Source organism: Anomalospiza imberbis, chromosome Z (assembly GCF_031753505.1).
Source record: "Anomalospiza imberbis isolate Cuckoo-Finch-1a 21T00152 chromosome Z, ASM3175350v1, whole genome shotgun sequence".
Lineage (NCBI taxonomy): Eukaryota > Metazoa > Chordata > Aves > Passeriformes > Viduidae > Anomalospiza > Anomalospiza imberbis.
Window position 1 is genome coordinate 20,823,057 of NC_089721.1, and position 15,919 is coordinate 20,838,975.

A 15,919-nucleotide genomic window follows, 5' to 3' on the forward strand; every position below is an offset into this window, starting at 1 on the left:
TTATTTCCATTGATTCCCTTAAAGAAAAGATGCAAATTTAGATCGAATTGTTGAAGATTAGGTAGGCATTTTTTGTGAATTTTTGGCAACTCTCGTATTTGGATAAAGAAAGAAGATAAACCACAGCAATTAGTGTGACGGTGCTGCTGAAAGGATGAAGCTCATTTCCCTCACTTGTCGGATGCTCAGTAGGCAGCTGTGCTTCATCACTGTACTGCTTTCCAATCTGTAGATGTGTATCCCCACTTCTGGTTCTTAAGAGGTTAAGAGTTAACTTTCATGTTCTTAGAAGGAGCATGTATCTCCTGGGGACTATCCTCCTTAAATGCTTTTTCCTCCTTTGTTTTTCTCATTGCTCAAGTGGGAAACCTGCACAAGTAGGAATAAAAGAATTCAGACGCTTGTCCTGCTGGGTGTGATAATAGAAGAATTCAGACTTCTCAGCTACTGTGTTTGATCTGCTGAATAGTTTTCCTTCAGTGAGGTGCATTGCTCTAACATTGTCTTACCTGTTCATTTCTTAAGTCTTTGTTAGTATTGCTTAAGGTTTGAAGACAGTACATTTAATCCATCATGTGCAGCCTCATAGTTTTGAGAGCATGGGCAATATCAGATCTATTAAAGAAGGAAAGAAGCAGTCCTGTCCTGTCTGGACTTACTGCTCTTTTGAGTAAAAATGAATATTTTCTACTTAATTTTAGGAGAAAGGACTCAAGTTGAATTATAATTAGAGGTTAAACCAGAAGAGAACTACTGAATTAGAATGTAAAACCAAGTAAAATCTGTCTCCTTCATGCAGCTCCCGGTCTCCTACCCTTGAATTTTAGGATATGATTACTTTAGTTCTACTACTAGAACACTATTAGGAGAAAAGAAGGTGGGAGGAGGGTGTGGAAAACAAAGGGGGGAAAATCATAAAACTGTCTTAAAAATACTGTAAAATAATATAGGAAAAAATATTTTGAGGACTTTGTCTCTTAGTGGCTTTTCTCCTGAGCGAGTCTCTGGAGTACAGCTTAAAGCAGACCATGTTTCATGTGATAAAGGGTGCTACGTAGACTTCTGTTTTAATAAGCTTCTGATTCTTTTTTATGTGAAGGTTGCCTTGGCAACATAATTTTTTTTAATGGGTACCAACAAATAGAAGAGGTTGAAAGGAAGATGAAGTACAACTTCCATAGCAAGAAGCAGGGCAAACAAAATAGTTTCTTGTTTTCTTCCCCCAACTGGAAAAGGATTAGTAATTTTTGAGGGATCTCTTAGACATCTGCCAAGGAAGTAGGCTGTTTTAGGCTGGCTACATGTAACTACCTAATTTCAAAACATTACAGACTTTAACCCACTGGGATATTTTGAGTATTGATGACAAGCAGACACTTTACCCAAGGGAAGCACTCCTTTAAGTTCTCTCCATGCTATCTGGGGAATGTGCTCACTGCTTTGTAGAGGCTTATATGGCTTATCTTGACCTGATGATTCCTAGATACATGGTAAGTTAGGAACAATGCTGTTCTGAGCAAGTAAGAGGGAAAGAAGCCCAAGAGGAGGTAGTTCTAAGGGGAAAACAGAATGAGAAAGCTGGAGAGAAAGTGAACAGGGTTTCACTGTGGTAGGTAACTGGACAGACAGGTCTTTGGTCTGTAATCTGGAGACATTCCTGTGTTTTGTCTAAATTCTGAACTCGGCTGACCTCAGTTTCAACTGGAGTTACAGAAAACTCAGGATATGTGCTTGGCTCCCTGGCAGTACTGAAATGTCCTGGGAAATTGGCTGTCGTTAGTCCTTGAGTCTGGATGGATGTTGCTCAAAGAAAGTATGGTTGGCACAGGACCCATTTGTTTGTTGGTTTTGTTTGGGGTTATTTTTTGAAGGGACTGAGTGGGTAAAAGTTGCCAGTATATTGACTGCTTTGTTGAATGTAAATGTGGAAAAGGTTACTCTTCCTCATTGGGCAGGTGGAAGGGTGAGGAGGTGGTCCCTCAGCTGAGGGGTCCCTTGACTGAGTCTGACTGTTTGTGTTGTGAGCAGCAGCAACAGGGCTCCAGCCTAGCTCCTGAACCAGAGACAGAGCCAGTGGAAGCAGCGCCTGTGACAGTGTATGTACTACAGCCTTGCAGACAGCATAACAGCCTGAGGTGAAGTGACAGCTCCAGAGGAAATGGCATCCAAGATCCTGACTCACCTCCATCTGCTCCCCCAGTTTCTCCCAAGCTGTTAACAACCAGCAGTGGGTCAGAGTGAAAAACATCCTGCCCCCAGCCTTTCCAGCGTCGTAGGAAATGTCTGGCTGCATTCTCAGCACAAGATATGCACCAGGATGTTGTAGTCAGAATATGGAGTGATAAGGGTTAATATAAACTGTAGGGGGTGGCCCAAAAGCACAACTAGGCCTCTTTTTTGAACCTCCTGTCTGCAGCCTAGATAGGCATGCTCTCTGGTAAATAGGTTTTTCCTGTCCAATGAAAACAGTTTCTGCACTATTACCTACTATGCAAGTCAAGACACTACTGCATTTGGTTAATGGCTCCAAACCAGTGATGTTGTGATCTAATTAGGTGTGATGTATTACTTTTTTTTAAGATAAGGCTTGTTGTATATTATAAAATTCTCATTGTGGCTACTGGTTTTGGCTTTTTTCAGTTAGGCTTTTTTTTGTTTGTTTGTTTTGTTTTTGGTGGGTTTTTTTTTTGTTTTGTTTTTTTTGGGGGTTTTTTGCATGTTCTGAATTATGTAGCATGCAGATAATCAAACTTAGCAGTAATTTAGGCCAGCCCTGCATTTTTTTCCTCTACCTTTGGTTCTAGCTTCCTAATACCCTTCTATTTTGAATTAATAACGTTTTTGTGTCAAGGAATTTAGTTAAATTTCTCAATTTGATAGAAGACACCTAGTAACTTGGTTTAGTTCCCTACTCAGAATACAAAATAAACTACAAGTTGAAGAAGTGGTGGGATTTAAATGATCCCCATCATCATGTTCTCAATGGGTTGTATGATTTGAAGATGCAAAAACGTAATTTTGGGTATAATAAAGCAGAATTGCTCAGTGGCCCAGTGGTTTGTGATCCTGAGCATTCTTTTTGTATGTACTCCTCTGCATGCTCACTTGGTTGCAGTACAGACTTTAACTTTTGTGCAGCTATACAGAGAGAGTATATATAATAAGTAGAATGTTTGACTGTATGTGCAGTGTTGTAAAGGTAGGATGTTAGATAGATATATAATTTATCTAAATATATGCATGCATTTTATGCATATAAATATGAATGTGTGTCTGTATATGCATATATACATATCTATATACACATACCAAATTTGGAGAGAGTGTATGCAGACATACAGTCTAGGTGAAATATACCAGAAAATACTGCTAGATAATAAATTTATATGAATGTGAAATACTAACAGCCTTTAAAGGACTAAAATGAAAATTCTGTGTGTTATTGATGCTATATTTTACTTGCATTCAGATGGTTTGCACACTTCTCCCAGTTATTGTATCACCTTGAAATTTTTAGTTAGAGAGATAGGAAATACCTTTCAAAAGTGGAAACCTTTGCTTCCTTCCTCTTCAGTCTTAACTAGCTGTAAGTTAGAACAAGGTAGCAATCATTATCTCTGAATGGAGTCTGTTGATTGTCCCAGTGTAACTAATTCTGCAGTATTCAGTGAGGAACGTTCTCGGCTAATTTATTTCCTTACATAAACAGATCTAGGTGTGAACTGACGCTAAGTGCGGGCTGTGTGTTACTTTGACTCTAGGTCTGGAGATGCTTCATCAAACATGAGCTTCAAGGCTACTTTCGACAAAGAAGCTGCTTGCAATATCGATGTGTGTCACGTCTTCAGGGCAGCTGGTTTTTGCATTTCTTCCGGTTACTCTCCCACAGAGCATATCTGGGTTCTGGAGCACATAGAAGTACTCACTGAACTGCTTTTTAATGCAGAAGGCTTCTTCTTTAAAAACAGAGTAAACCAAACCAACCAGACAAAATAACCAAGACAAACTAAATTCCTCATTTCAAATGTTCTGTTTTTTTGTAAGTGCAGTGTGCACTGTTTAATGACTCTTCAGTTTTGATATTACTGAGGATAATAACTATGAAGTTATACCTTAGCTACCTTCATAACAAGTTAAATATAACTGAATTAGAACTTGAATTTAACTTTCCTGTATAACAGAAGTCGCAACATCTGAAGTCTTGCTAGGGACAGCATGTTCCTTCTGGTGTAGTTTTCACCCATGCAGTTTTAACACCAGAGAAATTATAACCCCTTTTTCTATCCCTGGAGCCTTTATAGGAAGGCTGGTCTTGCATTATTAGTGTCTCATGTGTACATGGTTAGGCTTCGCATTCTGGGTATGGCAGTAACTTAATTCTTTGTGCTTGTATTGGCAACTGAAACTATTTATTTGCAGTCTCTTCTTAGAATGGTAGAAATCCCCTTCTAATCTTCACTTCCAGCTAAACTGCTATATATTACACTAATACCAGAATTAAGATGGTATGGAGTAGTGCTGTGCTCAGCATAGCCTGTGAGAGGTAGTGAACTGTCATAATAGCTTGCACTCCAAATACATTTTCATTACAAGTGTGAATATTAATAATTGATGATGGTGAAAAGAAATAATTATAAATTATAAAGCCTGCTGCCATATTTCCCATGAAAAGCATGGCAAGCCTGGCTCTGACAAAATAGCCAGCTTTCCCTTCTTTTTTTTGAATAAATAAAAGTGATTAACCTTCACTGCCAGTAATTTGTTCATATTTTAGCCCTCATTCAGAGGAAGAAATTTCCATTTCAGTGTATATCTTTCACAACTATTGCCATTTCTTGGTTACTGTACCTGAAACCTGCATTTCAGCTCTTGATGAGGTATTTTCTGTCCTAGAAGCACTGCATTTTTTTCTTCAGCTTTTTACTGTGTTTAGTGTTTCCAGGAGATCATGGAATGTAGCTCTGTTTTAACAGCCATACTCTTACTCGAGTCTTGTGCTTTGCTGATTTCAGTCTAACTGTTCCCCTCATTTCTACCCAAATAGCTTTTGCCTGATATAGAAAGAATTGTGGCTTTCTAAGGAGTAAAGTAATCAAGCTTGATGTAACTGCATCTTTCAGCAGCTGCTGTTCACCCTGGCTTTGTTACAATAGAAGTTCAGCAAAAGCACTTTCTCTGTAGTGTCTTCTGTTTTATCATGAGTGCTTCTCATCAGAAACATTGTTTGTCTGTAGCAGCTGGAGAAGAGACTTGGAGTTAGTGCATTGGGAATGATACTGGAGCTGAGGTGAAGGAGGAATTCCCCCACAGTGAGACATGGTGAGAAGTCAGGGAGGAGAAGAGTGAGTGGGCAGGAGTGTCAGTGACGGAGAGCAGGAGGTATTATGGAACCTGTCTGGGGGGGCAGATTTGAGAAACAGTTAGGAAATTATGAATTGGATTCTAAGATAAAGAGTAGTGCCATTTGTCTAGGGCACTGCAGGTACAGTGTAATGTCAATGACTTCCAGATAGGTAGTCACCCAGGAGGAATAAAGTCCAGGAAGGATATTTGTGGGACAGAGAAGAAGGCAAAGGGCAACAAATGTAAACTTTCTGTTCTGTTCTGTTCAACTTTTCTGCACGCCCCAAAGTTTAGTTATTGTTAAATGTGACTGATTTTCTTTTCTGTGTTCTCTCCTGTTCTTTTTCATCTTGTAAAAAGGTCTTTTTAAAAAAAAAAATGTTCTAAGCTTTGCATCTTACCAGCTTTCTAGCTTGCTAGTCTCTTGGCATGCAACCTGATCACAGCGTGAAATTCAAGGCTTAGAGAATTGCATTTTGGGGGTTAGTGCTCTGTGGTTTACCAAGGTTTATAATTCCCTAAGTTACAATCCCTGTAGAGTGTTCCTGCATGGCTGTAACTTTACTGCAGACAAAGAAGCTTTATTTCAGGGCTGCCTCATATCAATTGGTTTATCTTGTCAGATTTGAATGGGAGAAGAATAGTTTTATGAAAACAATAGAAGGGGAAAGTTACTTGATGTGTTCAGAGATCTAGAAAAAACAATTTTGTCTTAAAGTGGTTTTAACTTCTGAGATTCTTTTGTATAAGGAAGATTGCTGTTTCAAGGCTAAATACAGTTCGGTAAGTAATGCGTTGATACTTCCTTTGTGCCACTGTTCTTCCCATTTATGGAGTTCTGGCAGCTTAGATCATCTTTCAAGGTTCCCTGAAGTTTATTTTTTTCTCATCCACAAAATGCCTCTTTTATAATAGCATTATTAGGAATTGTGTTTCACAGATTATACAGGATAGATTACATTGTTTCAAAATCTTTGTGAAGCACGACTGAAAAACAAAGCTTACAGTGAGTGCTCTAGGATGGATTTGTCCTTCCATGCAGTGAGTTGCATTCTACCTTACTGGTAAGGCAAATAGAGGAGAACTTCATCTATTTTATTTTTTATTTCTCAGTAGAACATTTCATTTGAGTGTGATAGAAGATAATTTATCTCTGCAGCCACATCTGAGCAAGTAGCAGACATGTTTTGAAATGGCAGCAGGGGGGAAAGATTTCTCGTGGTGTAATATCAATCTTGATATTGAAGGTAATGCCGTCATACTCTGTGTATTAAAAATACACAGCCTCCAAAAAAAAAAAAAAAACCCAAAGATAAGTTTAATTAGGTGTTTTTGATAATGATTTGTGAAAGACATTGCACATTCAACTGAGAAATGTAAAGTTTGGATATTAATGTAGAAGTAAATACAAGGCATTTGTTTATTTACATAGGAGATTCTGGCAAAAGTGATAAAAGTCTCAATTTCTAAAAGTAAGGGCAAGTGATGAGTAAGTGCAAGGTAGCAAAACCTGTGAAGGGTATCTAAAATTTTTGTGCTTTAAATGTATTACTTTCTTTTGCCAGATTTTGTGGTTGTTCTTCTACATCCCAGACTTCGACCATGAAAAACTTGCTTTCAGGGCACATTGTGGGTGCTCTGAGCCCCAGCCTGCATCACAGATGTTAGTAGTGATGCCATCACATCATCATGGATAGATGCAATCTCTGTGTCTTTCAGTGAATGTCTAATGAATACCAGAAATTTTTCCTACGTGCAATTTTGGATTGGAGAACTGCAAAGAAACAGTTAATCAAGCTTTTAAAACAAGAGTAGCAGAAAAAAGGAGGAAAGTTAGCAAAAATATAGTGACATTGCATGAAGCCAGGAGGAAAATTTTGGACCATTCTTTGATAAGAGAGGAATTCAGTGACTCTACCTGGACAAAATTTAGAGAAGGGGGGAAACAATTAAGACTTTGTTGTCTAATAGAATATGGAATATTTGCTCATATTTTGTGATTGAAAAGGTAGAATTTAATCTAGACAGATTACTAAAAATATGTTTATAATTCCACATTTTAAAAGTTCTTCCTTTTTGTTTGGCTTAAAAATGTCAGTGTATGTTTTAAATAAGTTTTGACTTTTCCAGTACTCCACATGTGAAACTTGCAATAATTTTGTACATTCTTTTCTTATAGAGATCTACAGTAATGATACACTTGAAGGTTGAATCACTGTAATAATTAAGTAATATGGCAAAACTTAGTGCAGTGTGCAAATGGACTTTGTATTAGCCTATTAGAGATTTGGAAGTGGCACTCTTGCTTCTTCACAAAGCATTTTTGAAGGGGAGAGTGGTCTTAGTGATTTCATACTCAACTTCTCCTTTACTGTTTTTCCCCTTTATTTTCCTTTTCTTCTGTATTACTTTGGAGTACTTCTGCATCTGTTTTTCTTTATGCTATTAAACTCCATCCATTCTTTTACACTTTATTCAATTTAACAATATCAAGACTAATTAGTCTTGCTTTTTGGCAAGAGATCATCGTAATATTACAAAATTCATTTTTTGAGACATCTACAAGTAAGATCTGAATCTGCTTCTCTTGCAGTCTGCTTTGATAATCATATTTTAGTAGTTCGGAATTTTTCTAAACCTTTACGGAAAAGTTCTGATTGCAGTGCTGTAAACATTAGCATATGCACTTCAGTTTATACACAGCTAAGGTCTCTTAGTTCAGGATAGGATTTTCCTTCTTCATTAATGTTTGGAGTGTTGGGTATTTATGTTTACGAGAATATTCTTTATAGTAGAATGAGGGTAGATGAAAACTACATCTGCCAACTAATATATAAAAACTGTATGATGTATTTAAGAAAAATACCTCCTTTCCCAAGTTTAATTGATGTGTAATTTACTTCTTATCTTGTTTAATGATCTTGTGGTATGGGAAATGAGTGGCTTTGCAGATGAAAAAGGTATGAGTAAAAAAATGCCTTTATCTTCTTAGTTATCATCTGTTCCATTGACAAAAGAAACAGGTGTGAAATTTATCTCAATAATTACATTTATAATTATTGCATCATTCTCAGATTGATAAGTCTTGCTCTCTCTGTGGCATGTGATTTCAAGCTACAGTTAATGAAACAGAAATAGTTTTAGTTGTTGAATGGTGATTGTAAACCTGAGACTATGTTTCACATTATATTTATTTTTATGTTTTGTAAAAATGTGAGGCAGAGAAATAAGCTGTAATCAGAGAAGAATATTTTGTAAATTACTTTACAGGGAAATGCTGGTCATTGCACAGAACAGCAAACTGCAAGCCTGAAAAGTATCCATGGTGTATTTTCTTTGAAAACTTCTGGTTTTGCCATTATCCATTATGATCGTAGACTTCCTGGACATGCCTACAAAAACAACAATAGCTCTGATTTTTAATAGGAAACTGGGAAGTCAAGGAACTCAGTAGTAGAATCTCAAAATGCCCATATGTGGTACATACTGTATTTCTGATGCTAATGTCTTCTTTCCTCTCTTTTTGCCCACAGCTGTAGAACAAGTAACAGGAAGAGTTTGATGGGCAGTAGCCAGTCTCCAGCTCTGCCTCGGCCTCATTCACCACTCTCAGCGCATACAGGTGATTTTAAAATTCCGCTACTACTGCTAATCTGAAATTCTTACGGTGTGTCTGTAACTGAAGAAAAACATACTCTACTGTTCTTTTCACTGTTTGTAATAGCAAAAAGTTAGATTTCGTCCCATCCGAATTACTGTTTTACATTTAGATCCATAAATACTGTGCTGTGATCAGGAGCAGTCCAAAAATACCATGTAGCTATTTTTTATTTCTCCATCTTGCATTCTGGTAGATTTTCTCTCTCCCTGCTACCATTGCCCTTCCTATAGCTTGCACCCATAATGAAGTTAGTGGAGTCTGTATTACATTCTGTTTCTGGAACTTCTGTTCCTGAGGATTTATAGTGTCAGGCACTTTGCTGGTAGTTGCTGTACTGCACTTTGCATGACAATAAATTGCTGATAATTTTGTTTTTCTTCTAAAACATCTGAAACACTTAACGCTTGAATGAATGTCCATAAATAAATATTTTATTTATAATAATTGCCTTAATTTTTGAAAGTAACATTTTTAGCATATTACCTCACATTTCCACAAAGGTTTGTTATCTTTTGATTTTTGAGGGTGCATCGGCTGTAGCTACAGGCCGAAATGAAATACCACATTAATCCTTGTGTAATCAATGACTCTGAATTCTCTGGAGACCTGCTTGCAGGGAGATGCTAAACAGGTGCAGAGCTTCTCATGAATTTTAGAAGTATATTAAGGCGTCTCCAGTTTTCTTACAGAATGAACATTGTTAAAATATGGTGGTGATTTTCACTCTCAGAAGCAGCTGTCACAAGTAGGAATCCAGGGAACATGAACATTTGTAAAGAGTTCAAGGCAGTGGAGCATTTAAAACAAAGAAAGTGAAACATGGTGCAGACTGTTTTGAAAATGAAAAATTAAATTTTGGAATGTTAGGAATGCCATTTTGGGTCTCCCAAATACAGAAATTTCCATTTGGGAGAGGAGATTGTGGTCACCATAAAAAGTGTCCTTGGTTGTGCTGTGCCGACTTGAAGAAAGCAGTAACAATGCTCTAGCGTGTCTACTGCTGTAAATGGCAATACCATCTGTTTGGAAATGGAAACTGTGGACCAATGATGCCTAATGAGCTCTGAAGTATGGACCGCACATGTTACCTGGGATTTGGATATAGGTTGTGTATTTGATAAATAGTGGAAAGTTCTTGTCTGGCAGTGGACTGCCAAGTTGCTTCATCTTTTGAATTGATTTCTCAAACAGTAAAAGAGAAATAATATTGCTGATGTCACAGCTGTTGCCAAGTGGCTGAGAAGGTTGAAAACAGGTTTATTCATCAGACTGTTCTTGGCTGAAGTGTGGTAATAACATGAATTTTTGACACATATGTTCTAGTGAGATTATGCAGAATGTGGAGGACATTGGAGAGCACAGGCTCTAGAGAAGTTTTTCTTGTGTGTTTTTAGAGTTCTGTTTCATTCATGCAATCTGCCCAGGTGAATGCAGGCTGAGGATCAGGTTGCATGGATGCTAACATCTGATTTAGCTTTGTAAGACCATTGCACAATTTCTTATCGCTGTATTGTCAAAAGAAAATACTGATTCTTGCATCTGCATTTTAAGGGACTCAGTCTAACTGATGAGAAAGCCAGGAACTTTAGGCATTGAGGACTTTTTTAATATCACCTGTACTAGAAATGTTTAGCTTCCTCACATTGCATGATAGGCTTTTTCTTCTACTGGATCCCACTCCTGTACTCCCTACTCTCAGGTGCTCCATCCATCTCTGGGGAGAGTCTGCTATTGCTCTTACTGAAAAGAGTTCCATTCATTGCTCTTATTTAAGTGGACTGGGTTCTTAATATTTGTAACATCTTAGTTGCCAGCTGAGGTTATAGCACAGCAACGGGATAAAAACCTGCAGTAACAACTAAGTACCATGCAGCTGCTCACCCACTCATCCCCTTAGAGCAGGTAGAAAAATTAGAAAAAAAATTAAAAGTAAAACTCATGAGTTGAGATTAGAACAGTTTAATAATTGAAACAAACAAAAAAAAAATCATTATTACTACTGAAGATAATAATAACAACAAAACAGTTGTAATGAAAAGGAGAGAGTGGTGTATCATGCCCAAGAGAAACAAGTGATGCACAATACAATTGTTTACCAGCTGCTGACCAATGCCCGGCCCAGCCCCCAGCTGCAGTCAGCCCCTCCTGGCCAGCTCCCTGCAGTTTACATCCTGGACACAATGTTCTGTGGTGTGGAACATCCCTTTGGCCTGCTCAGCTGTCAGCAGTCCCGGCCATGCTCCCTCCCAGTGTCTTGTGCACGTGTTCACTGACGGGGAATGGGACGCTGAAGGTCCTTGGCTAAGGGTAAGCACTGCTCAGCAGCAGCTAAAACATCAGTGTGCTACCAGCATTACTCTCATGCTGGATCCCAAACATAGCACTGAACCAGTGAAGAAAATTCTATCCTGGCCAAAATCTGCATGTCCTTTACTCTAAATTATTCAAGTTGAGTGGATTCAAAATAGTCACGCTCTTGAAAATCCACCCAGAATCAATTTCTTTTAGTTATTATCTCAATAGTCTTTAGTGTTATCCTTGGCTTTGTGTGTAGTCTGAATGAGATAGTTGGCATTGCTTGGGAATTCATTGCCCCAGAGGCATCTGAAGGGAGTCTTTTCATTCTATGTGAGAGCACCATTGGATTCCCTAACAACCTTTTCCCTTCAACATTAATTCATTGCTTGTTGAGAGCAAGCCAAATACATACTCAGTTACCTCTGCATGGCATACTTAAAATTATTTTATTTGGACCATTAGTTTAAGTTACTTGGGTTTTTTTCCCCAAAGGCCCCACATCTCTGAGGACAGAAAAGTGCTGTGAGTCAGTCCTCTGTGTCAAATGTAGCAGAGTGAGTGAAGGTGTGTTCCGGAATCTCAAGGTGGAGCTTTCTTAGAGTGCTCCTGCCAGTACCTGTGACTTTGCTCAAAAATATTTTCTTTGGTATCTGCAGACCAATCATTTAGAGATCTGGCTGTGCTTTTGGAAGCAATGTGCCATTACTTCAGATCTGCTGAAGAGCTCAGGTAGCTACTATTTAATCATAAACTGGGTTTGAGTTAGATTGCATGTGAATAGGATTGCTCTATTTTAGAGGACGAGCATGTTCAATGTAAGCATAGTTCTTCAAGTGCATTTTATACGTGTTCTTCCTTGTAGTCCTGTTTTTCATCCAGATGCAGTCTGAACTGGAGGTATCAGCTATTCTCTAGTTTAGATAGATGTTCTTTGAGGAGGACTAGTGGCCCAAGTTTTGGGTAATAGTAATTGCCCCATATGAGAAAGTCTAATATAGAGATCTCAGGCAAACTATCCCCCCACTCTCCCCCTACAGTTTTCATTGTTTACTCTGGAGATAATAGAAGATTTTTCCTACAAGGGAGTTTGTTGTTAATCTTTACAGATGCCAACTGATTTGGACAAACACTGAATACTTACATGGAATTTTTAACTGTTAGCCATACCATCCCAGTCATACTCAGATTCATGTCAGATGGCAGGGAGAGGCAGTGAGACAGCACCACACTTATGAAATAAGTAGATTGTGCAGAGTGCAAGTAGTGCATGAGTGGCACCTGTCAGGGAAGGGGCAGATTTGTTTGTAAGCAACAGTGACCATAAAAGCTCCTGGGCTACATTAAAGAGTTATTAGAGCAATAAGTAGTCCAAGGACTGGGAGCACACAGGGAGGTGTAAGGTCTGAGACTGAGGGTAATAAATGGGATATGAAAAAGACAGTGTGTACAGCAGATACTATATATCTCTGTTATGTATGTTAATTGCTAATACAATATATGCAAGTCCATTTTCCTCTATGCAGGACCTGTAGCGGCTGGCAGAGATAATTTCTGTCTGGAAGGTCAGACTTTAGTTTGCAGCCAAAGTCTCTTCCCATCCCTTATGCATACATGTAAAGATCACACAGTATCAGCTTTCACTACATAAAGTGTTTCTATTTCTTGCAAAAATAGAAAACATGCTAGGCAATATCTTTAGGCTCATTAGCAACTAAATGTCTTAGTAGTCTGGACATCCTTTACCTTTAGTATTTGGGCTGAAAGGTGTTAAACCTGCTGAAAAGTACTTCTAAGTTTTCCATGAGCTGTTGAATACATAGAGAATTGTGGGAAAGTTTGTTGCAGCATTAGCTTGGATAGTACCTGGTGCCCATGTCATTAATGGGCTTTTCTAGCTGACTGATGCTGTGTAGGCAGGTCATCTGCACCACCCAGCCTGCAAAGTGAATGATTATAATTTCAGCTAGTCAGGGCATTCAGGTGTCCCCACCTCAGAAGTCACAGGAGCTTCTTCATGTGGGTGATACTAACCACTAATGATTAATAGTCACATGTGGTGCTTCTTAATTGTGTGTGCTGAAGGAGCAGGATTTAGCTGTTAGGAGCAATTATGTAAATTTTATTTGTCTGTATTTTAAGAATATTCCATTTGGTGCTACTGAGATGACTAGGACAAGAATTGTAAGATAAGTAGGAAATTGTTTAAGGGAATAAAGAGGCTCGTGCTAAAATGAGGAATATTATAAAGTGGGAGTGGAGGTCATCAGTCGAGTCATCAAGTTTTGTTCTTGTGGCCAAACATTTTATTCTTCTTATAAGTGGCACTTACATAAAATTACTGTAGCTTATACAAATTTGGAAGACATCCAGTATGAAATAGCATTGGGGAACTACACTGAAGTGAGTGAATGACTGGAATAAAAAAGTATGAAATTGCAATATGACACATTTTTACTGGAGGACCTGTAACAGAAATACCTATGATAAACTGTGAACTCACCTATTATAAGGAGTTAGTTTAGGATCTGATGGCATTTTATGGATAAGATGATGTTTGCAAGGACCACTCTAGTGCAGCTTTTAAAATGAGATCTCAGAAGATGTATAAAGGAAGTAATTTTCATTTTCATTTGGAAAGCTATCATGCCACTGTACAGTGTCCTGGTTAGATTTCATCTAGAATACTGCGTACATTTATTGTCATACTTATTCAGGTGAGATCATGTGGGGAGAAGGGCTGATGGGATAAAATGTGGGAGATTTCTGTATAAGACTGAAAGATATTACTTGCTTTTCTTAGTAACAGAAGACTGGAAGATGGTATTCTCATCTAAACCAGTCAGAGTTGCCTTTTTTTTCCCCCTTCATAGAGTAGGAAGAGAAACACGCTGGTCATATATGCTGGAAGGTGAGGGGTCTTAAAGAATTGTCCCAAGTATGGCAGGGACAAACCTGACTTTCTCTAAGAGATTGGATAAATAGGTATAAGGCCCCAAACAACTTGCTCAATGAAGTTTTTAAATTACTTACAGTTGATAATGTGCCCCAAGTTGGCATGCATGAGAGAAATACTGACAAGATATTCTCAAGAGGTCAAAACACCAAAAACAACTTCACTGGAAACTTCAGAATATCAAAGAACTTGGGTAGAAGGTTTAGTGCAACATTCAGTCAGCATAGAACACTTCTCAAAGTGTTGAGTTGACCCATTGAACTTAGCAAACAGTAAGTATGATTGATTATAAGTTACTCAGAAATTCTAAGAAGAGGTAATTAGAAGAAGGAGGGAAAGACAGAAAAGATACAGAAGAGCTCATGTACAGTAACCAATCCCTGGGTTCCAGCAGTGTTCAGGCAGAGCTTCCCCAAAGAGGTGGGGTCTAGACAATGCAGTGGCCTCGTGTTCAGCCTTAAATAACCCTGGCCTTCCTGGGCCCTTTCCCCAGGTGCGATTTCCAGTCATTTGGCCACTCAGGAGCTGGGTTAGGGGCTCCAGAGGGACATTGCCTCCACTGTGCCAAGGAGTGGCATCTCTGTAGGGCTGGGATACAGGCTATAGGGGGCTGGGGGTGTACAAGGCAGGGCACTGCCTTGTCAGGGTAAGGTCTGACCTGCCCCTTTCCTCAGCACACATGCATCCCAAAATGCCTCAAGACATCAGTCTTTCACAATGGGATTGCATGATGCAATTCCCTAAAGCAAAATTAAAGTTCAAGAAAGTTTTACTTCCACTTGTAATCCTATTTCTAGGATTTTTCAGGCTTTTAGGTGGACATTGGTAGAGTGCTGGCTGTTCATACTCTGCACTCACTATGTCAGGGCTCACTGCTTGCATCAGATAATTCTGTTTGAGAGATGTACTTTAGTTAGCATCATTGAAGCATAGTAATCAACAAAGCTGTTTGCGCCATATATTTTAAGGGAAAGAAGGACTATGCTTGTAAATAAATGAGGCCCTGTAGTGTGTTGAAATGCTAAAAGCTGGGATATAAAGCAGGGTTCTGAATGTCAGATTTTGAAAGAAAACTGAAAGGAAAATAATACAGTATATCAGTTACTCTAACTGTAACATGTAGAATTACAAAAACAGATTTGCTAAAACAAGACTTTTTATTTAGTCTTTCTTTTGGGTGCAGTAAATGGTTATGTAAATTTCAGAACATCTTCTACTAGTTAAAGGACAGGAGAAGAAAATCTAAGTGGTAAGTTACATGCAGATAGAAATTAAATCCTGTAAAAATGGCAATCTCAGTATTTAAGTAGTGGTTGGAACATGTAGAACTTTCTTGCAGATGGATTTAAGGATCATACTGACCTTCATTGCCATACCTGAGGCAAGTTTTTTGCTAGTTTCAGGCATAGTTAATCCAGATTTTTAAATAGCCTGAGCTCCTCACATTAAAATAATGGCCTGAGCTCCTCACTTTTTGGAAAGCACCTGCAGAAGTACTCAGAATGATTCTACTGCCCTGCTCTGTGTTCTACTGACTGATGCTTTTTGTTCTGGTAAGAAAGTCAGACCTGTAACTGCAGGTGTATGAAGTCTTGTGTATTACTCAGTTCACAGTCAGGGTTCACCAGCGTGTAAACTTACATTTGTTGTATTGTTGTATTAAT

General features: G+C 38.4%; 1 protein-coding gene across 11 annotated transcripts in view; it reads left to right on the top strand.

Annotated features, from left to right (window-relative positions):
• MAST4 (microtubule associated serine/threonine kinase family member 4) overlaps nucleotides 1-15,919 on the top strand; it is a 288,832-nt gene that overhangs the window by 206,980 nt on the left and 65,933 nt on the right. For all 11 annotated transcript variants that reach the window (XM_068175824.1, XM_068175825.1, XM_068175826.1 and 8 more), the window contains one exon: nucleotides 8,877-8,965. In XM_068175824.1, coding sequence (XP_068031925.1) covers nucleotides 8,877-8,965 — 89 coding nt within the window. The remainder of the gene's footprint in view (nucleotides 1-8,876; nucleotides 8,966-15,919) is intronic.